Below are 23,647 nucleotides of genomic sequence, written 5' to 3' on the forward strand. Positions count from 1 at the left end.
CTTCTTAAAAATGTAAAATGTGAAGTTATGCAATTGTGGCTAAGATTCCTTTGCCAATGTTCCCTCTCACTTCATGTACATAAGTTATAAGTAGACAACAGTATTACATTATTAACAAACCATAAAAACTAAGCATACATGGATGAGGATTTGTATGGTAATAAAAAAGACAAAAGTTACTTAATAAAATTCATAAGCATTATTGTGTTGCATTGCAAGGTCATTAGGCATAATTACATGTAGCTCACATAAGTGACTATGATAAATGAAGTCTGACCTGAATTCACAAAAAGAATTCCAACAACTTCACAGTGAGTTGGGAGGGTTAACAGCAAAGTTTCACTCTCCTATGTATGATGTGAACCAATAGACATATCCCTCAGCTTCTGGAGACACAAGACCATTTCCCTTTGTTTGCTAGAGAATAGGAGAGAGCAGGAAAGTACTAGGCCTCTAAAAGGGCAGGAAATGTTACCAAGTGGGTAAAAAGACAAAGAAGAGAAGGCTGTGGACTTCACCCACTTCACAACTTTGCTTAAGGCTGACCCTGTTTACTTTCAACTCTACTCTTTCTCTCTCTCTCTTTTTTTTTTTTTTCCAATTCTACTTTCCACAAAAGCTTTACCCAGAAAGATTTTAGGTCATGTAGGGTTGTACACACTAGTGACCTATAAAGAACATTGTTATGTGCACAAATCAGAAGCTGAGGACAGAAATTATGTGTAACATAGATACTTGTTTGACTAAAAACCTACTTCAAAGTACTAAATAGTATTTAGAAACACATTTTAGGAATTTAGTGTGGTAGAAAGAAAATTTATTTCCATTTGAAATCAGAAGCACCAGGCCAAATCCTGGCTTTGCTACTTTGGCCAAGTCACTTTACCTATAGAGGCCTCAGTTTCCTTATCTATAAAACTAAAGAACTGGGCTGAAATATCCCTAAAATTCTTTCTTATCTGATGCTTTTCACATCTTTAATCTTTTTGTTAGACCATGAAGAAAGCCAAAGTAAGACTATTTAAACTGATCATTTCATTTAAAAATTCTGATAAGCTGGCAGTAGGAATGTATGCCTCTTGCATAAAGGTGAGATTATTAAGTTTAAAAAGACTATTACTGTGAACTAATATGCAATCAAACCATTCAGATTTAGTATTCTTCAACTGTGTGAGAATAAAAAGGATACACCTACCTGTTATAGTACATATGCTTCTGAAAATTTTTACTTAAGAATTCCTTGTAAAAATCAGCCATTTCTTCTGCATTCAATGTTATTTTTTTACCTAAAAGTTAATTTAGACATAAAACAATGGTACAGATTTAGGGAGAAAAAGATTTTGCTACTGTAACTGGGGTGTAAAATTCAGTTTTGCTTCAAGTCATTTAAAGAATTATAAGGAAAATGTATAACTTCAGATTTATATCTCTATCACATAAACTGTTTTACTTTTTAAAACAACATGAAATAAGAAATGCAAAACCAGTATGAGAAAGTAAGAGTCACTAGATAAGACTCTTCCCTTTCAGGCATCCTAGTCTGAAATTCAATCTTGTGTGCACACAGGATTGTGTACATCTCATACAGGTTTTTTATCTTATTAGAAATAACTGTGGTTTCAGGCTATTTCTTCTCTTCTCTCTCTTTTTTTTTTTTTGCAAGGCAGTTGGGGTTAAATGACTTGCCCAGGGTCACACAGCTAGTAAGTGTCAAGTATCTGGCCTGAGACGGGATTTGAACTCAGGTCCTCCTGACTCCAGGGCCAGTACTCTATCCACTGCACCACCTAGCTGCCCCTCAAGCTATTTCTCAGGGGAGAGGTTACTATATCACATCAAAATGACTTCCCAGTTGCCAATCCTTATTGGCAGCTTTATTATATACCTCTAAACCTGAAGGGACCTGGAAGTATTTTTATCCTTTATTCATAGTAGAACCTTCCATTAGAATAGCATTAAGATACACTCAGTAGGAACAGTAGTTGTTTTAGGATATTTAGACTATATGTCTCTGTGTATATGTATACACGTGTGTGCATATATACATATGACATATATACATGTATGTGCATATATATATATATATACATACACAAATTCTAAAACTATTACATATATTAAAAGAACTCTAGAACTGGAGTTGGCAAACTATGGCTCTTGAACCAAAGCTTGTGGCCTACAAAAACAGGTGAGCTTAAAACGGTTTTTACATTCTAAAAAAAGTTTTATTGTATTTAAAAATGCAAAAACCATTCTTAACTCATGGGCCGCACAAAAGGCAGATATGGATTGTAGTTTCCCAGCCTCTGTCAAGAGCCATGCAAAGGGTTCTAAAGATAATATTAAAGTGGCCATACACTTTTCTATCTTTGATATCTTTCTATTCATATCTAGTCCAGTGCTCTTCAAAGGCCAGGTGCTGTTGTTGCTGGACAAGGTCTGTATTGGTTTGGTTTTTTTTTTGGGGGGGGAAGGGGGTAGTATATGGGGAAATAAAAGTATTGTAGGAACAGTAAGCATAATAAAACTTAAAAAAAAAATAAGATCAGAAAGACAGGTCGGAAGCACATCCTCGAAGGTCCTATATAACAGATAATGTGCATTTTACCTTAGAGAAAATAGGGAGATATTGAAGATGTGGGTTGCTTAATTTGGTAGGATTTCCAGCCAAGATGGCTGCTGGAATGGCCATACCTACACCAGGATAAAACCTAAAAATTGAACCAGATAAAATAATGATCAAGAAATCCAATGAGAAAAAAAAATCCAGTGAGAAATTACAATGCTTTCTATTCTAGAACTTCACAAAAAGTCAGCAAGTCGCCCATGAGCAACAGAAAGGAGGCCAGTGGTAAAGCTGGTACCAGCTCCAGCACAGGCAAACAAGCCAGAAGGTTCCCAGTCAGATAAGAGACACCTGTAGAATGCAAGGCTCTGTATCCTAAGATATCAAGAGGAGAGGATTCTCCAGAGAAAGCCCAAGGGAGGCTGGAAACCCACATTGTGGACCCTGGCCACCCGGAATGTCAGTGACCAATGCAGTCATAACAGCACTCAGACCAGGTCAGCCCAAGTGCAGGTTATCAGAAGTCTCTAGCATTCTGTCCTATCAAAGGGCCCTAAAGATCCAGAGCTCTGACAAACAGAGATCCAAGAGGGCCTGGCCCCTGAAGGGGGAGCTTAGGATAGGAATCCAGGTGACCTATGGTGATACTGAGCAGTACCCCAAACTGAATCAAGGACCCCTACATGAAGCCTTAATTCAGGAACTCAGGCTGGAGAGATAAGTAACCTCAAGAAGATAAAGATCACTCTACAGGCAGAACCTGAATGAAAATCTAACCAAGGAGACTGAGGAGTGGTGAGATAGGAAGGGAGAGAGCCAGGAAAGAGCAGGGTAACAAAAACCTAGAGAAAAGAGGGTATCAAGGGTAAAAGGATGACTGACAGTGTTAAAGGCTGCAAAGAGGTAAAGAAAGAAGAAGACTGCCATCTTGGGGAGGGAGGAGGAAAAGGAGGGGCAGACAATTTGAAACTCAAAATCCTATGAAAATCAATGCTGAGGGGCAGCTAGGTGGCGCAGTAGATAGAGCACTGGCCCTGGAGTCAGGAGGACCCGAGTTCAAATCAGACCTCAGACCAAACACTTAACACTTACTAGCTGTGTGACCCTGGGCAAGTCACTTAACCCTAATTGTCTTTAAAAAAAAATGAATGTTGAAAACTAAAAATAAATAATTTTTAAAAAAAAGAGACTGAGAAAAGCCAATAGATTTGACAATTAAGAGATTATTAGTAACTTTGGAGAGAGCAGTTTCAGTTGAAAGATGAACCTGGAAGCCAGACTGCAGAAAGTAAAGAAGGAAGTAGAGGCATCAACTGTAGATAATCTTTTCAAGGAACTCAGCCACAAAAGTGAGAAAAGAAATAGCACAAAAGGGGCAGCTAGTGGCACAGTGGATAAAGCTCTGGCCTTGGAGTGAGGAGGACCTGAGTTCAAATCCAGTCTCAGACACATTAACACATACTAGCTGTGTGACTCTGGGAAAGTCACTTAACCCTCAGTGACTCACCAAAAAAGAAAAGAAAAAAAGATATGACACAATAGCTAACAAGGGTGGACAGATGAAGTGAGGGTTTTTTGAAGAAAGGGGAGACATGTACATGTCTGTGGGCATTAGGGAAAAAGCCAATAGAGAGGGAGAGACTAAAGATGAGTGAGAGAGTGGGGGTGATAAAGGAGGTAAATCTGCTGGAAAAGATGAAGAGGAATAAAATCATCTGTGCAGGTAGAGGGATTAGCTGTGGAAAGGAGGTAGGAGACAGGGCTTGAGGAGGAGATAGTGGCAGAAGGCACCTGAGCGACATGAGATGAGGAAGAGGGGAGAAGAGAGAGCTCACGGTGAATAGCCTCAATTTTTTTCAGTGATACAGGGTTCTCAGCTGAGAGGGTGGAAGGAGGGAAAGCTTGAGGATGGGAGAAAAAGTTTAAAAAAGCTGCTGTGGTGAGCTCTTTGCCACTGACAATCATATGACAGAATGTATGAAATCACTAAAAACAAGAGGCAAACAGAATATCTGAGTGGCAAAGAAGTAAAAAGACAAACTGTTAAGTGCTAGAGGAGCTATGGGATGACAGGAACAGTAATGCACTTGGTGCAGCTGTGAATTGATTCAACTGTTTTGAAAAACGATTTGAAATTATACCCTTTGTATAAACCCTTTGACCCAGCAATCTCACTCCTAAGAGGTAAAGACTCACATACACAAGGAGATTTGTAGCAGTACTTTTTGCAGTGGCAAAGAACTAGAACCCAAGTAGATGTCTCCACCAACTGGTGAACAGTTGATCAAATTGTGGTACATTATTATGTTGTAACAAATGATAAATATACGAAGAATTTAGAGAAATTTGGGAAGATGTAAAGATTGAAGCAGAATGAAGCAGAACCAATCATTTACATGACAACTATAATAAAGAAAAGGAAAATGATACTGAACTGAAAGACTTCAACTCTGATCAATGTCGCAGCCAATCATGACTTGAAAAGACTGATAGTGAAGCTTTTGGACTAGAGACGCAGAACAAGGCACTTATTTTTAGGTATGATCTATTATGTTTGATTGTACCAATTACAAGGGAGCATGTGGAGGGAACAATCAGGAGAAAGTGACAGTAATATTAAAAAAAAAACACCAACAAAAGATTTTTTAAAAAATAAATAGAAAAACATCAGAACTCTGGTCAATGTAGTGCCCTTGAATTCAGAGGACTCAAATGTGCCTCCCTCCTCTCAACAGAAGTAGTGGACTTCCAGTGCAGAATAAGACATATGTTATTAGATGTGATCAATATGTTGGTTTGTTTTGTTCAGTTGCACTTCATTGGCCATGGATGAGGAACAGGGAGAATCGATGAGAATTTACACTAATGTCTATTAAGGCATCAAAAAAAACATTAAAAATAAAAGTAAAATAAAGGGAGGAGCCCTTTCAACAATTCCAGGGTTTTCCTCAACATAAAAACCATAACTTCCATGGACCTCGGTTTCTTCACCTGTAAGATGGGGGTGTTGGACTAGCTGGGCTTTGACGCCCCTTCCTGCTCTGTATCGATAAGCCTCTGATCAAACGCTTCTTTCAAACACCATTCCTCTGACAGTTATGCTAATATGACCACAAACTGTGAAACACTGTTGTCTCTCAAGTATTGAAACCGTGGGGGATCTAACAGTTTGGGCATAAATATATATATATTTACAGCTTCTAATCAAAGATGACTTGAGTACATGAAATAGCCTAAAAGAGATCAACTGGGCAATATATGATTAGAAAAGGTCATGTATTAAGAGCAAGGGAACAGCCTGACTGCCACTCTGATATCTCCATAATGTTAAAAGACCTTAAGGAAGACCTCTACTACATTGAGTTTATGGGAAGATGTGGACAAAGTTGCACAGGCTGAGAAAGTTTGGATAGATTACATTCTGAATCATTTGAGGGAAAGCTATCCAAGTATCCCTGAGCATAATCCTAAAAGTGCCCTCCTAAAAACGCAAGTCACAAATAGTTGCCTGATAGTACTATTTATCTAAAAGCTGGCCTAGTGGACAGAACATTGAATTTACAGTCAGGAAGACCTGGGTTCAAATCCTACCTCAGACATTTACTAGCTGGGGGACCCTGGGCAAGTCACTTGACTTCTTGTGGCCTTAGTAAAATCAGAATAATAGCTATAGCACTTACCTAACAGAACTGTTGTGAGGATCCCGAAGTGTCGTAAAAGGCTTTGCAAACTCTGAAAGACTATATATTAGTATTATTAAAATGGCATACTTACAATAGAAAAAAAGAACACTGAACTAACCTGTTTCATCTTTCAATCCCAGACCTCTAGCTTTCAATCTTGAGTGAATAAATTCTTCTTTTTCCTAAAAGATGATTATTGTCATTTTCTGGAATTGTATGACGTTGTCCTTGCAGACAATCATTTTATCACTGGCTCCAATTTTTCTTCCCAGACTTATTTTCCTCTGCTTCCCTTCACGTATTGTTAGAGCCTGGACAGGTGTACCAGCATCCCAGGGTCACACTCCAGGTGGGCCTAGACTAATACCCAGAATGGATGACCAGTCCTCCTCCTCCTCTCTTTTCATACTCTCTCCTTCCTCTCACACCTAGAAGGCCCTTCCTTCTCCTCTCCACCTGGTGAAATCCTGCTCTTTTACTCTGAGGTGCTACTTGGGTGCCATGCCATCATCTCAAAAGAAGGAATCCTTCCTCCCCAATCTCTCTCTGGTTGGTCTGTCCCATGCATTTATCACATTCTAACGCACAGTATAATTATTGGTGGATGTGTCCTATCCCTTTACTATATTTTTAAGATCTTTAATATCAGGGATCACAGAGTTTTCATCTTTGTATTCACAATGTTTAGCATAGAGTCTTGCACAGAGTAAATGTCTAATAAATAAGTGATGAACTGCATGATACCAGGTCAGAGCTAAGTCACCACACTAAAGGACTTGCACTGAATCTGCCTATATCTGGCAGTATCATTCACTGCTTTCTATTTATTTAAACAGCTTTCATAACTGCTTTTCTTTCATAAATAATCATTTATACTTGGTAATGTAATAAAGATAATTAGAAATGTTAATAATCACCATACTGGGTTGCTAATTCCTGGTTATTACTCATGCCATCTTGTCCTAATTCTTCGTCCCCAACTCTCCATTGCTTCCTTCTCTTTTTCGTTCTCCACAGCCCCAAAGAGAATATAACACAGAAATCTAAGAAGTTTGAGGCCTGGATTTCCTGCCTATTCCCTTGCATATTTTTATGCTACCAAAATTCAGTTCAGTTTCATAAGCATTTAATACGGACAGGGCGCACAGGAAATTCTAAAATGAAATTCTGATTGTACAGAGCTTGCTTATAAACTCACAGAATAGGATAACAAATACACGTTTTTGATAGCTCACTAGAATGGATACAAATATTACACACACACACACACACACACACACACCCCAATTTAAATATGAAAATTTATATTTCTTTTCAACTGTGTACAAAAAGTTACATATGAAATCTTCGAATGTGGCCAATTTACACAAAAACAACCTCTATACACACATTCAGATTCCTTATGTGTAATGTGTGCATACAATTTCAAAACTACAACTCAATAATAATGCCACTTTTCAAACTATTTTTACACAGTGAAATGAGATTTTCAAAATGTAATCTACCAAATAACCAAAGAAACAAAGGCGCGTTTAGCACCACCAAGTGGTCACAAACCGAACTTGCATTCTGTTAAAACCTAGGCTCACCTTGCTAAATGTCTGATTGTGGTTTGCCCAATATTGCTGGTTCCATTCTTGCGTCTCTTGTCTTAATTTCCTAAGCTGCTGTTCCAATGGAGATTCATTTTCAGGGATGTAAAATTTGATTGGTCGAAGGTTTGAATATCTATCTGGGGGTCCAATCCAATCATTGCAAGATTTTCTGGGTGGGCAGAATCTTGGGACCTTTAAGAAGAAGGAAAGGAATATTAATACATAATTAAAGTATATCAACAATAATTTAAGTTTAATAAACAAATTGGATTTACCAAACTCCCTCATTAATCTTCTTCTTAAGCTTTAGTGGGCATAAGCAGGGTACAGCTTGCTACCTATGATTATCTATATGCAAAGAGTGACATAAAAGATATTATTGAGAACATACGATTATAAAAGGAACAAGCCAGTCATATGTCAAGAATAAAAAGCATCAGATAATAAGATGAGGAGCCTAAATGTTACACTATCATTAAATATTGAAAGAACAAAAAGAAGGTCATCAGAGCACCGGGTAAATCCTCTACGTAGTATTTTTTATGAAAGCATAGATCAGAATTGCACAGAAAGAAAAGATACAGTGTAGGAAACACTCACATAAAGGAAATTACGAAACTGAACTTTATTTGAAAGTATAAATAACTGTACAAAATGAGATGATATGGTACAAGGAGAATTCACATGATCAAATAATCATCATCACCCTCATCATGGTTAACATCTGTATAAGCGTCTGATAGGTGCCAGGCACTGTGCTAAGCACTTTACAATTATTATCTCATTTGATCCTCATGACAACCCTGGGGGGTAGGTACCATTATTATGCCCATTTTAGAGTTGAGGAAACAGGCTGATAGGTGACTTGCCCAGGGTCACACAGATAGAAAGTGTCTGGATTTGAACTCAATTCTTCATGACTCCATGACCAGCACTCTATCCACTATGCTACCTAGCGACCCCACTTGAAATAACTGACTCATCAAAATACCAATTAGATGAAAAAATGAAGCAATAGAGAAAAAGCAAGCATGTAAGAGACTCTCTCTTGGTTCTCTTTTTGGTTCTCCAAATACTCAATCAAATTCCAAATCTTGTTTTTTTTTCCTTAACAGTATCTCTCTCATATGATCTATTCTCCATATTCACACAACCACCACCCTAGTTCATCACTTATCACCCATTACTCTGACAGGTTATGACATCTTCAATTGACGCCCCAAATTTCTCTCCACTCCAATTAATCCCCCACAAAGGCAACCTTATCTCCATCACCACTAACTCTTCAACAAATTCCATTGGCTCTTATAAGCTCTATAATCAGATATTTAAAAAAAAAAGTCACAGAGATGCCCAGCTCTCTCCAACAAAGATATAAAAGGGCACCGAAATGAACAGCGATGAAGCAATCTTATGAAAAACAACATTAAGTATTTCATCAAGCCTAGGATGGCACAAAAAAGGATATCCAGAGAGAGATCTCACCATGTGGGTCAGAAAAACACAGGTAAAGGGAGTGAAAAGCTGCCAGCTCTTACCCAGCTCTTTCTTTTAGAAACTGCAGAACTGAAGATTCAGTCCTCTAAGGACATTCTAGGGCAAGAGTTCTTTTTTTAAAAAAATACTTTTTATCTAATTACATGTAAAACTTTTTAACATTTGTTTTCTAAAATTTTGAGTTCCAAATTTTTTCCCTCTCCCCTCACTGAGAAGGCAAGCAATTTGCTTTAGGTTAAACATGTGCAGTCATACAAAACATATTTTCATATTAATCAAGTTGTGAAAGAAAACACAGACCATAAACAAAACAAGAAAAGTAAAGAAAGTGAAAAAAAAGTATGTTTTGATCTGCATTCAAACCCCATCAATTCTTTCTCTGGAGGTGGACAGTATTTTTCATCATGAGTCCTTTGGAACTGTCTTAGATCACTGTATTGCTGAGAATAGCTGTCATTTACAGTTGATCATCATACAATGTTGTTGTTACTGTGCACAATGCTCTCCTGGTTCTGGTCATTTCATTTTGCCTCAGTTCATTTAAGTCTTTCCAGGTTTTTCTGAAATCTGCCTGCTCATTTCTTATAGCATAATAGTATTCCATCACAACCATATACCGCAACTTGTTCAGCCATTCCCCAATTCATGAGTGTCCCCTCAATTTCCAATTCTTTGCCACCACAACAAGAGCAGCTATAAATATTTTGTACATGTGGGTCCTTTTCCTTTTTTTTTTTTTTAAATCTCTTTGGGTACAGACCTAGTAGTGGTATTGCTGGATCAACAGGTATACAAACTTTTATAGCCCTTTGGGTATAGTTCCAAATTGCTCTCCAGAATGGTTAGATCTATTCACAACTCCACTAACAGTGCATTAGTGTCCCAATTCCTCCCCCCCCCGACATTTGTCATTTTCCTTCTCTGTCACATTAGCCAATCAGATAAGTATATGATGGTATCTCAGAGTTGTTTTAGTTTACATTTCTCTAAGCAATAGTGATTTAGAGCATTTTTTAATATGATTAGAGATAGCTTTGACTTCTTTGTCTGAAAACTGTCTATTGTGGCGTGGACAGAATGTACACTCCTACATACACTGATGGGCTTTGCATATGGCCCCACAAACCAAGTGAGTTTGTTTTCTGAAGAGCAAACTAGGTAACTAGAGAGAAGCAAACCACCAATAGGCTGTTCACCTGATATATATATATATATATATATATATATATATATATATATATTTTTACCATGGCAACCTATGAAATAAAGAAAAATTTTAAATGGTACTCTATGGCTTCTACAATGACAATCAGGAAAGGGAGCAGAAGGTGCTAAAAGACTCACACCCCACAATTTGTTGGGTATGTTATAGTATAGATTCCTTTTGTATATTGTTTTAATTAGATGGCCTCCCTTCCAACTCTCAAATTCTGTGACTCTGTTATAGAAAGATTGAATATGTGCAAAATATCTGTAGCATCAGTTTTTGCAGTAGCAAAAATTATAAGCAAAGTAGGTGCCTACCAACAGGGAAATTGCTAAATAAATATGGGTATACAAATGTAATGGAATATTTTTTTACTGTAAGAAAGGACAAATATGAAGAAATCAGAAAAACATGACAAGACTTGTATGAACTAAGACAGTTATATAAGCAGAACCAGAAGGACAATATATGTGATAAACACAATAATGAAAAGGAAACAACACTGAAGGTTTCAGAACTTTGTTCAATGCAGTATCCAATCTTGATTTCACAGGACAGATGGTGAAGTATGCCTCCTGCTTCTTGGCAGAGAAATGGTGGACTATAGGTGCAGAATGACATACATTTACAGACCAATGTGTTGATTTGTTTTGGTAGAATACTTGTTTGTTACAAGCAAGCATTCTATGGGGAGGGACTAGTCATTGGAAAATGACAGTATTATAAAACAAAACATGTAAGAGAGTGAGGAGAATAGAAGAATAGGTATACTTTTATCCTTCCACTTTCAAACTGACCATCTGCCACCGTCATTTAGCAACCTCTCTTTAAGCTTCCTTTATTACTCAGGCCAATTCCTCATCAAAAAAAATCCTACCAGTTTCCAGGTCATTTTTGTTGCTTTCTCAAGGGGTTAAGTTATTGGATCAATTTTCTTCTTCACTACAACCATACCCGAAGATTTCAATAGATATATATAACATACATATAAAATAATATATATGTGTATGTGTGTACAGGTATATATTTATGTATACACACATATATATAGATAGCTAGATGCAGATACGATCCTGCAAACATTCTGCCAGTGTGGCCATATGTCAATGGAACATAAAATACAACAGTCTCCAAAGAATTAAAAATGAGTATCACACAGAGATGTGGAGTGGTGCATGGTGGAAAGGGCAGGAATACAGAAAGACAATTGTAAAAGATGTCATTAAGAAAATGTATGAAAAGGAGAAGAGACAGGTTGGCGACATGGTGAGAAATGATAGGTGGAACACCATGATGTCAAGAGAAAGTGAAGGCCTCTAGTATGCTGGGTGGATCTACTTTGGCAAATCTGTGGGAGAACACAAATAAGAGTTACACAGGATGCAGAGCACAGGATAAACTGCAATCTGCATCACAAGAATCCAACTTGAGAAGACCACAGATCTTTGAGTATGCCAGCTGAAAAAGTTAATATGACCTTTGGTTGCATTAAAAAAAGGCAGTATCAGGCGCAGCTAGGCTGCGCAGTGGATAGAGTGCTGGCCCTGAAGTCAGGAGTACCTGAGTTCAAATGCGGCCTCAGACACATAACACTTACTAGCTGTGTGACTCTGGGCAAGTCACTTAACCCCAACTGCCTCACAAAAAAAAAAGTTCTTTCCAACTCTAAGTAGGAGGCAATTAAGACCGTGAAATAAAAGAATAAGTTAGAGGAACCAGTGGCGGTTAGCCTGGAAGTGGGTGGGGGTGTGGGAGCGCAGGAATGAGAGTTCTCTTCAAGTATCTGAAGGGCTATTTCTCCTTCGAAAGAGGGATTAGAATTGTTCTGCTTGGTCCCAGAGGGCAGAATCAGAGGCAATAATGGTGGAGGCTACAGAAAGGCAGGAAATGGATGAAGAAGCTGCAAGGACAATAGAGGAGAAGCAAATAGGTAGGAAGAGGACAAGGAGAGCATAAGGCCATGAAAGCCAAGGGAAAAGAGCACATCAAGGAGGTAGTGGTGAATAACAATAACAAAATCTCCAGGGAGGTCAAGGAGGATGAGAATTTAGCAGTTCAGAAATCAATGATAATCTTTAAAAGAACAGTTTCAGTAGAATGATGAGGTAAGAAGCCAGACTGTAAAGCTTTGAAGAGTGGGTGGTGAGATAGTAGTGGCATTAAGTATAGATGTTTTTGCTTTTCTGCCATAATATGAAAGCAAATTAGAAAAATGGATCTTCAGATCTGTGGAACAAAAAAATGCCACTGTTATCTGCCTACCTCCTCACTACACAACTGCAAATGTCTGCAAAGTAACATTATTCTTGACATTTTTTCCAAATAAAAATACTACTGCATAGCCTGTATTATTCATAGACCCAGAAATTCCATTAATGTCAATTGAACAGTTAGTTATAATGTAGTTTTAACATGTAGTTACACAGCTGGGAGGAAATATAAATAGCATCCTTTAGTTAGCATTTCAATGCTGAAGACTGTAACGGTATAGTTATATAAGGCCATATCTATGCTGTACTAAGACAATAAAATGGGAGTTGAGGGGGCACGGGACAGTAAATTTTCAAAACTATTTTCAATAATGAAACTTTCCTCCCATGTAACAACTATGACTCCTTCAAGAAACTGGTATGAGTTCTGCTCTTACAGACTGATGCTCCCTAAGGCTATTTGGTTACCCTGCAAATAGGAATTCTTGCTCTGAAGCAAGAATGAACACTCTAGTGAAATCAATAGAGATCTAGCACCATAATGCAAGATCTAGAACTATAATGCAAGGTAAACAGTCTTTTGAAAATCAATCAACATCCTGCTGTGATAAAAGAGGTGGTGGCTGAAGCTGCTATTGCCCTCTACCTCTGCTCCAGAAGCTATTTAGTCCTCAAGTTTTCAGGCAGCATAAACGCAATGGAAAAAAGCATCACTGGGTAAATGATACGAACAATCTTCTACAGAAGAAATGCCAACTGCTAATAACTGTACGACAAAAGTTCCAAATCATTAATAATAGAAACACATATTAACCCAACTCTGAGCTCTCACCTTAAAACCATCAAATTCGTAAAGATGATAAAATCAACAAGTATTTGTTATACACCCATTATGTGTCATCCACTGTGCTATAAACACTGGGGATTCAAAGGAAAAAAAAGGTCTCTATCTTCAAGATATAGCCAGTGTTGGATATACTGCTGGCAGCTAAGCAAATTAACATAACTGTTCTGGAAGTCAATTTGAAATTATCTGGTAAAAGTAACTATGTTAATCAATACTCTTCAACTCAGATCTCATTATAAATGACATAAGCTCTGCATAAATACCAAACTATTTAGAACAGCACTTTCTGTGGTAGTAAAAAAGGGAAATAAAGTATGTATCTATCACCTGGGGAATAACTGGACAAATTATGGTATGTGAATGTAATGGAATATTACTGTGATTTCACTGGTATGGAGAACTCACAGGTGAGGAAATTCCCCCTCCAAATGCTGCAACTTGTCGTCCAACTTATGGCCTGGATCTTGTTGTGGCTGTTCAGCAGTTTCAGTCCCACCGACTCTTTGTGACCCCATCTGAGGCTTTCTTGGCAAAGATACTGGAGTGGTTTGACACTTCCTTCTCCAGCTCTTTTTACAAATGAGGAAAATGAGGCAAACAGGGTGAAGTGATTTGCCCAGGGTCACACAGCTAGTGAGTGTCTGAGGCTGGACTGGAACACAGGAAGATGAGTCTTCCTGATTCCAGGACTGATGCTCTGGGCCACCTAGCTGCTCAGGGCACTAAGTGACACAACCAGCCAAGTGTCAGAGATCAGGCTTGACCAAATGTTCCTGCCCTTAAGGCTAGTTCTCTGTCCACTATGCCACACTGCTTCTCTATACTGCATTTCTATACTTTAAATATCACATCTTCACCAGAGAGTCAGTAAGCTAATATTTTCACATGGCAGCAAAAACACAAACAAACAAAATAACGCCATGAAGCTAATGCTGAGCAGTGGCAGAGAAGAAAGATGGGGGGGGGACTGGGCCCCTAAAAGCATCTCAGGACTCTGGCTGAAGCTACCAGCCACATTTCTTCAAAGGCTGAAGGTTTCAAAATACTGTAATATACTCTGGTAAATTCTTTTACAGAAACATTTCCTATATCCTGATTTCCCCCTCAAACACAGTGGGACCTGGGGTTAGCTAGCAATAAATTAGGACGGAGATCCAAACTTGTGCCTAAATGTCAGGAATTTTCTTATCTAGGAACTCTTAGGTATTACCTTTTCATCTGATATAAATCATATCAGGGAAGATGGGAACGGAAAGGATGGGGTCCTGGCCCAGGGTCACTCTACCCAACATAACTACACCCCCCCCCATGCCTAAGTCAAATAAAGCACCCCGCAGAGACAGAGCAAACACAGTCCCAATCCGATCGTTTTTTCTTTGTTCTCCGCCCGTAAGTCACACAGGGGAGGCTCCGCAGCAGGACCTGGCCCCTCTGGGTCCCGTAGCACCAGTGACAAATGGGCTGTGACTTAGTGACTCAACGACAATTCAGGAATATAGAGGCAGTGGTTTGGGGACTTGGGCCGTATAAACATGTAGTTTAGGGACACCCCCCCCAGGTTCAGTGACACAGACAGGGGCTGAGTGACACTTCCCCTGCCCCTCCATACCCAGAAGTCAAGGTCGGTGTCACCCCTCTCCCGGCCGGACCAGGGCATGGAGACAAATTCGGCGTTCAATGTCACTCTCTCCGATTCCCATGGGAGGGTCGGAACACAGATTTATCGGTTCAGGGACAGGCCTGGGTCCCTGCTCCCACTCGGCAGCGGTTCAGTGACAGACTCACGTCGGGGCTCGGCAACACTCTCGGCCCCTCCCCCCTGGCCGGGGTTCAGGGACACGCTCTCCGCCCCTCCCCCCACCAGGCCGAGGCTCGGAGGAGCCACACGTCGGGGCTCAGTGTCTCTCCGCTACCCCCGCCAGGCCGAAGCTCTGTGACACAGACATCCACGGGGGTTCAGTCACTCACTCACACACACATACACGCACACGCACGCACGCACACACACACGTCGAAGTTCGCTGATACCCTCCTGCCGGGCCAGGGCGCAGTGACACCGGCGTCCATTCCGCCGTAAGGTCACGGCGCACTCGCCAGGCCTCCTTCCCACCTCGGGGGCCCCGGGCCCGCCCCCGCGGACGCTCTGATTACCCGGCTCTGCGTCGAGTCCTCGGGCTCCGGCCCTCTTTCCGGGCCGGGCCGGCGGCCGTGGAAGGCGAAGCCGCGGCGGGGCGCCCAGACGAGCCCCCGCCTCCAGCCCACCCGCGTAGCCGCCGCCATTGGCGTCCCCTCAGTCCCGCCTCGACCGCGCCGGTTTACGGCAGCCTCATAAAATGGCGGCCGCGGAGGAGGAGCCGGAGAAGGAGCCGGAGCCGGAGCCGGAGCCGGAGCCGGGGAGCCGGGGGCCGACCGTGTACTCGCCCAGGGAGGATCAGCGAGCGGCGGAGGCGGCGAGGCAGGGCTCCCTTTGGCAGTCGGGGCCGCCCCCGCCTGGGGACGCGGGGCGGAGCGACTCCTCGCCCCGCCCGGGGTGTGTGGGGCCTTCCCGGGCCGGGGCGGGGGGGGAGGAGCGATGGGCCTGCGGGGGCTGGGGGCGGAGGGAGGAGGAGCCGGAGGCGAAGGGGAGGAGAGAGAGGAGGAGGAGGAGGAAGGGAAGGAGAACTAGGCCGGGCGGCGCCGAGCCAGGGGCCCAGGGCTGCGGCCGCACGATGGCGACGGCCGGGCCGGTGAGGGGCGGACGAGAGACGCGGGCCGCTTTGTTTTCAGCGTCGTGCTGGAGGTGCTGAGAGCGAGAGTGAAGGACTCGGCGGTGGTGACTGACCACTCGGTGAGGCCCCTCCAGAGCAGGGCCGGGGGGTACGTATCCCCCTCAGCAGATCCCCCCCCGACCGGGACCCCCGAGGCCCGGCCCCCCTTTTCTTCACCCCGGCCCCATCCTCAGCCTTCTCCCTTTCTTTCCGGCCATTCTGTCGTCACCCCCAAACCCTCAAAGGCCAGTCCCCCTCTTTTCACTTCCTCCTTGCTCTTAGAGGCCGAGTCCCCATGTTCTCATGCCCCCATTTACTCTCATGCCCTCACAGCCCGGGTCCCCCTTCCCATGCCTTCAGAATCTGGTTCCCCCCTTTCTTTCCGGGTCCTCTATTTTTACTCCTCCAGTCAGGCCAGGCTCTCCGCTTCTCCCGGTAGACCCCCCCATCCCTCCTCCAGGGATTCTTTCCTCTTGCCCCCCAGTTCTTGGGCCTCTGGGGTGCCTCCTCACTATCTGGGCTGCTTCTCTCAGTAGCTCCTCCCCACACAGAACCATTTCTTTCCCCGAGGTTGCCCCCTCCTGCACAGGATCCTCCCTCCCGTGGGAGGGAATGGGGATATCGATATTTTACCTCACCCTTTAGGAGCCCAGCCTAGAGCCTCGGGAAGGTCCGTGGTCTCCCCTCCCCCATGGCTGACCCCATTGTGAGGTCAGGGCCAAGTCAAGGCCTGAGATTCCTGGAAGCCAGGCAGCCCTGCCCAGGAAGCCAGGCCGTAGAAGGTGGCCGCAGTGGCCGGTCCCCTGAGCCCTGTGCTCCTTTAGACTAGCTGGGGCAGGGTGACACAGGATGGGCTTTGACACCTAACCCATAAAGGGGCTCATCCATCTTAACGTAACAACTTCTGGAAGCAAACACAGGGGCCTGGCCAGTTCCAACACTGCTCGGCAATTTAACATCATTTCTTTCCTTCTGGGTAACTCGAAGAGACCATTGATGTGGTGACACCAGTGGAACTCAAGGTGGGAGGTGGCACCTGGTCCAGATTCTCATTCACTTCTGTGCCTCTGAAGTTTTTTGGTTGTATTATGGCCCTGCTGTCTGTAAAGCCAAAAGGGAAGTTTTGAAGTTAGCATTTGTGAGCGAAGGTCGTTGTCAGTTGGCAGAACAGAGGAATACCACCAAGTTGTCTTTAAACTGTTCTGGATTCTTGTAATGGAGAGATGATTAACTAGTTATGTTTAGATTAAGTAGCAGCACTTTGTCCCATGTGGACCTGATTTGGAACCTAGGATCCGGTTCAGCTCTTTTGACCTGCCTTTCCACTGGTGCTGTCCCAGTTAACAGTACTTGTGGAATACTTGCCAGATCTTTAAAGCGGAGGTTTTTGAGATATTGGAATGGAAGGCAGGAAAAATATAGAAAATCTGTAGATCAGGTAATGATCCTGGGAAATGAGAACTTAACAGAAATCTGTTGTAGGTGTTTAGTTTTTGTTTGGGGGGAATATAGAGAAGGGGTGAGAATTTCTCTGTATTCTTGCTTAAATAGCCTAGTTCTTATTGTTACATTTCCTTTCTTGGAAAAAGGAGGGCAAGGGTGATTAGATCAGAGAAGGAGTTTTACTTATTTGTTCCCTATTGTTAACCATTAAACTTTTTAATATTATATTAAAAAAAGGAAAGACCAATTTGATGGCTTAAAAAACACTTTAAAGAGTAGAAAACAAGAAGTAATGACGTTAATTCCAAGCTTTTTGTGACCTTTTTTTAATAGGTTGTGTCTTGGTTATTTATTACAGTTGAGGATATTTGAGATACATAAGCCCAGCACCACTGAGCAAACAAGTGGCATAGAATCCAGGTCTTCTTGGTTTCTAGTCCTGGGCTCATGCTATATAATGTAGGATATGATTATTTTTCTAATTTTAGTTATTTAGGTAGTTTGATAGGTCTTCCTCTATTCTCTTCATGGTGTGAAAATTTTCAAAGGCAAAGCTAGCAGCATCTGCTAAGCAGGAATAGATTCAAATGTGTGCCGGTTGACAAATACTCTGCCAGTTATAGCTGAGGAACATCCTTGCTAAGTTCAGGTTGATGAATTTTGGGTCTTCAGCTGCTCTTGAAAACTTTCTACTTTATCATTGAGGGATGGCTATGTGTTGATGAAGGAGTAGCCACATCAAAGTTATGGATCCTTGAAATGTACTGTTGTGAAATGTAACCAAAGACTTAGGCAACTTTTGAAATAGAAAGCTAACGTAATACTACAATGGAAAGAACAACGTGGAAGAAATGAAATTATTTTAAGTTGAATTAATGCATGACAACTATTCCTGTTTTGTAAAAACATTATAGTAAAATAACTAATCACTCTTTTCTTTTTTTTAGCTCTTGTGGAACTGAACCAAATAAAAGTATGGATATGGGAAATCAACATCCTTCTATTAGTAGGCTTCAGGAAATACAAAAGGAAGTCAAGAGTATTGAACAGCAAGTGATTGGCTTCAGTGGTCTCTCAGATGACAAGAACTATAAGAAGCTGGAGAGGATTCTGACTAAACAACTTTTTGAAATTGACTCTGTAGATACTGAAGGAAAGGGGGATATTCAACAAGCCAGAAAAAGGGCTGCTCAGGACATAGAGCGCCTTCTCAAAGAACTGGAACAGAATGCAAACCATCCGCACCGGATAGAGATAGAGAACATTTTTAAGGAAGCTCAGTCACTGGTGAAGGAAGAAATTGCTCCACTCTGTAGTGGAGATAACCAAGTAACTGATGAATTTGAAGAAGCCATCCAGGATGTCATACTGAGACTGACACACGTGAAAACTGGAGGGAAAATCTCTTTGCGGAAAGCAAGGTATCACACATTGACCAGAATATGTGCAGTTCAAGAGATTATTGAAGATTCCATGAAGAGGCAGCCTTCCTTGCCGCTTTCTGAAGATGCACATCCTTCTGTCTCCAAAATAAACTCTGTTATGTGTGAAGTGAACAAAGCCAGAGGGACTCTTATTGCTCTTTTAATGGGAGTAAACAACAGGGAGACGTGCAAGCACTTATCCTGTGTGCTGTCAGGGTTGATTGCTGATCTGGATGCTTTAGATGTTTGTGGACGTACAGAAATAAGAAATTACAGGAAGGAAGTAGTGGAGGATATCAACAAATTATTGAAATATTTGGATTTAGAAGAAGAAGCAGATTCTACTTATGCATTTGACCTGGGACAGAATCAATCCATTTTAAAAATAGAAGGGATCCTCAAGAAAATGAGAGAAGTGAAGAATGAACTCCTTAAAGCACAAAATCCTACTGATTTATACCTGGGATCAAAGACAGAATTGCAAGGTTTAATTGGACAGTTGGATGAAGTGGACCTTGGGAAGAACCCATGTATCCGAGAAGCAAGAAGAAGAGCTGTAATAGAAGTGCAGACGCTTATCACTTTTATTGACTTAAAGGAAGCTCTTGAGAAAAGACAGCCGGGGGTTGCTGAGGAACACCCATCCCACAAATCCATCTGGACTGTTCTTGGAAGTTTGTCTGAGATCCAGCGAGAAGTTCTTTCATTTGATGGAAATAGAACTGATAAGAACTATATACGGCTGGAGGAGCTCCTCACAAAGCAACTGCTAGCCCTAGATGCTGTGGATCCTCAAGGAGAGGAGAAGTGCAAAGCTGCCAGGAAACAAGCCGTGAAGCTTGCACAGAATATTCTCAGCTATCTCGACTTGAAATCAGATGAATGGGAATACTAAGATATCAGAGGTCACATATTTGATATTGCTTGTTTTGCACTTTATGTAGATTCCTATATGTTTATATAGAGCTCTTTCAGTGTGCTGAGGCATATATGATTTAAACATGCATATTTCAATACCACTCTTTGTTTATGACCCCTGACTTGAGCAGATTATATCTCTACCATTTTTCACGGTGCAAAAACAGATATATTTACAGCCCATTAGCGTTTCCATTTGGGTTTTATTATCTGTATGATATGTATTTTTATTGTGGAAAAAATAAGTTCTGTCAGAAGCAGAGTTTGTAGTAATTGATCTATTTTTAAAATGGATAGTGCAAAAGCAAAAAATGCAAATGTTCTGAAATCTAGATAGACTTCTTACAGAGTACTGGAAATAATTATGAAAATGAGAAATAGATTAATTATTGGCCTGATAAGATTAAGATCCAGACACTAGAGCAGTACAAAAAAAGTTTTTAATATGCTAAATAAAAGCAAAAAGGAAAACCAGTTTTTAAAATTTAGAAATATTGATTTGTTTTTCCATTTTACTATTTGTTGTTATTGTTTAAACTACTTTTTTCCCCTTTTTGGTAAGAATTTAACTTTTTTTTTTTTTAAGAATTTTACATTTAGAAAAGGATCTTTTCCCCTGTGCTATGCGTGGGGGACAAGGGTAGTCAACAAATTATTTCCCTTTTTTTGTTATGAAATTGTGGAGACTAATAGCAAAAAAGGGGGAAATTGTAGATTGTATTGAAGAGCTGAAGTGCTTCATACTTTTAAGTTTTTGTCTTTTTTTAAGTTTATGTGTTAAATCTGAGTTGAACTCTAATTTGTATGGATTTGAATTGGCATTTTTTGGTTAAGTTTTTGATCTTTGGAGGGGATAAGGAAAACTTATGAAGACTAGAAATGAGTAACTTGTTATCAATGGCAAGTTATGCTAAGACTCAGAAAACATATATATGCACATATATACATATATGTACATACATATACATATGTATAGTATGAAATGGTTTTCTTCTGACAGGCAAGGCTATGTAATGGACAAGCTTAATAAATAAACCCACTGTTATTTCACAACAGATAATTGCAAAACAGCACCACTGAAGTAGATTTCCCTTGACTTGTCATTATAAGAAATTAATTGCCATCGGGAAGGAGATGCCAGCATTTTAAGCACCAAACTAAAAGGAAAAAGACACTGAAATAGTGATGCTAGGTAGTCAATTAGATACTGGGGGTAATTTTATTCGTATGTGGAAGCTTTTTTTACACTGAAATAGACATTGAAACAGTTGCAATGAATGAAAGTTTTCGTAAAATTCCCCAAGTATTTTTCTAAATTTGATTTTATTGTCTGCTAGCCCAAACAAAAGAATTTCTGAAAAGCTCTTAAGTGCCTTTTTAGCATCTTAAAAGTAGTTTAACCTTTATAGGTTCCCATATTCTATATGAGACAGCCAGACCCATATAACATTGTCTCATAGAAAATATTAAAGCCTATTAGGCAGTATAGATTGAACCATATGTTAATATTTACTTTTGAATGTTTTTGTTGTTTGAATTAGAAAAAAATTGTTGGCAAAGGGAAAATTTTAATAGATAAAGTACCACTCTAACAAGTGGTTAACTTTTTAGCTTTAGTTTTTGGTGATTATAAAAAGGTTGTTGATACCTATCTTCGTGCTTCATTTATTTTTTTCTGTTTTGTCGACATTATATAACAGGACCTGGGAAGCCAGCAGCAGAAGCAATCTATGTATGATAGCTTCTTTGCCCAGCATTCCGTAGCCCATCATAGTATTGCATTTAGTTTGTATTTTTACTTTTTTCCTAAAAGCTTGAATATTGTTACATCACTGACTTTTTTAATGATCACTTTAAACTTTAAAGAGGCAATAGTCCCTGAACCATAATATTGCCTGTTAATTGAATGTGATATTTTCAACCTCTGAGAAATAAGATGACAATGATGCATTTAACATCACCCCAGTTTTATTTTTTTTTATTTTGCATTGTGTCTTAAAATGGAGGCATTATTTAAGATTAAAATATATCTACTAACCTTTAGAGTATAACATTTTTTCATACAATTTTTTTTCCAAAACTATTTCCCATGACTTATTAAAGAAACATCTCATTTAAAACTGCTTAATATTAGGCACTGTCTGTATATGGTGCGAAATTTGCCTGTTAATTTGAATTGATCACAGTGTTATTTTGTCCCTCAACCTGCCAGATCAACCTTGGGTGATCTCCTGGATTGGCTATTTTGATGATTGGGGGAAAACTGAAAATGATCTGTTCGGTCAGAATGTTCAAGCATGCCTTTTGCTTTATTTTAACCTATTCCTTATTGCCAAGGATCCATTCCTGTTGTACTTACTGGTGTAATGAACTCCAGTAACACACAGGTTAGTTTTTCTGTTTTACTTATTGGGAACTGGTTTGGGTTGGAATGGAATTTACAGGTTGGCTCATCATACTGTATTTTAATAATTTTTGCATGAAGAAATATTGTAAACTAAGGACAATATACAAAAAAAGAAATATTGTAAACTAAGGACAATATACAAGAAAAAAGTATGCCTGTTCTTGTGTTATTGAATAGTTATAAAACATTTATATGTAATATGTAATCTCTGTTCATAACTAGAATGGCCAGAGAGTGTTTTCGTTAGCTTTTTTAGATCTTTTATTCAACTAAGTTAAAACAGACCAGACCATAATGAAGTAGTTATTAGAAATAAATATACCTACCAAATAGAATTTAAATGAAATGCTTTAATTTTGTTGAAGTGATGTGGTACAATATATTTGAAGTAGTGGCAATACAACAAATATTTTGTGTATTTTGAGAAAAACGTGAAATAATTTGTGGGGGGGGTTCCATTTGTCATATTGCTTTTCTGCATTTTGGGGCAGATTTGTGATTGTCTTAAGTTTATTCTGCAAGTTCAGGATTTTCTTAGAAGTCATTTAAGCATTCAAATGACCAGATCTTCCTTTTTTCTTTAAAAAAGAAACCCCTTAGGAAATACTTGCCATTGATTGTTAAAATGTATAACTACACCTAAATACGTCTGCAGTATTTGTTTCCTACCCCTTCTTGACTGTATAAAAAATGCAATAGTGTGTCAAGATAGTTTAAAATCATTTTGAATTATACATATTCATATGTGCTTAATTGCTAATGAAATAAAATCTCTTAGCCTTTGGAATGGAGGAAGGGCATAAGCTAATCCAAGGTGTGTGTTTTTTGTTTTGATAACTAATTGTGTTTAAAATTTTTGTTAAACATGATTACCCTCATTAATTGTGGTTCCTCAGTTAACAAATGTTTTGGAAGCAAAAATCCTTTTTAGTAAAGTTGATTCAAACGGGGCAAGGAGTTGCAAAAAATTTCTCTTCCTAGTGGCATCAGTGACCACAAAGGATGTAATGGTGCCATGTCTCAGGTGCAAGCCTGTTGTCTGAACTTCATTCCCTAGGATTGGAGAAGATCCTTCCTCAGCCAAAATCATGTTCTTTGTCTTG

The 23,647-nt window shown here is 40.0% G+C and overlaps 2 protein-coding genes across 4 annotated transcripts in view; one reads left to right on the forward strand and one right to left on the reverse strand.

Annotated features, from left to right (window-relative positions):
* Positions 1 to 17,240, reverse strand: part of COA8 (cytochrome c oxidase assembly factor 8) — a 42,973-nt gene extending 25,733 nt beyond the window's left edge. Inside the window, exons 1-6 of the mRNA XM_078149188.1 lie at positions 17,221 to 17,240; positions 16,313 to 16,441; positions 15,757 to 16,192; positions 7,839 to 8,036; positions 6,368 to 6,431; positions 1,196 to 1,286 (exon numbers count right to left, since the gene is read on the reverse strand). Of these exons, the coding sequence (XP_078005314.1) occupies positions 1,196 to 1,286; positions 6,368 to 6,431; positions 7,839 to 8,036; positions 15,757 to 16,192; positions 16,313 to 16,441; positions 17,221 to 17,240 (938 nt within the window). The remainder of the gene's footprint in view (positions 1 to 1,195; positions 1,287 to 6,367; positions 6,432 to 7,838; positions 8,037 to 15,756; positions 16,193 to 16,312; positions 16,442 to 17,220) is intronic.
* On the forward strand, positions 15,939 to 23,352 carry BAG5 (BAG cochaperone 5). 3 transcript variants are annotated; one of them, XM_020971175.2, is made up of 3 exons: positions 15,939 to 16,135; positions 16,372 to 16,461; positions 18,743 to 23,352. In XM_020971175.2, the coding sequence occupies exons 1-3, from the start codon at positions 15,939 to 15,941 to the stop codon at positions 20,112 to 20,114; spliced, it is 1,659 nt and encodes a 552-aa protein (XP_020826834.1). In that variant the 3' UTR covers positions 20,115 to 23,352. The 3 variants fall into 3 exon arrangements, with proteins under 3 accessions (XP_020826834.1, XP_020826836.1, XP_020826837.1); XM_020971177.2 differs by lacking the exon at positions 15,939 to 16,135 and having other exon boundaries at positions 16,237 to 16,432; XM_020971178.2 differs by lacking the exons at positions 15,939 to 16,135; positions 16,372 to 16,461 and adding an exon at positions 17,105 to 17,299.
* The last annotated feature ends 295 nt before the right edge of the window (positions 23,353 to 23,647 follow it).

This window comes from Phascolarctos cinereus, unplaced genomic scaffold (assembly GCF_003287225.1).
Source record: "Phascolarctos cinereus isolate Bilbo 61053 unplaced genomic scaffold, phaCin_HiC Scaffold_2;HRSCAF=192, whole genome shotgun sequence".
Classification (NCBI taxonomy): Eukaryota; Metazoa; Chordata; class Mammalia; order Diprotodontia; family Phascolarctidae; genus Phascolarctos; species Phascolarctos cinereus.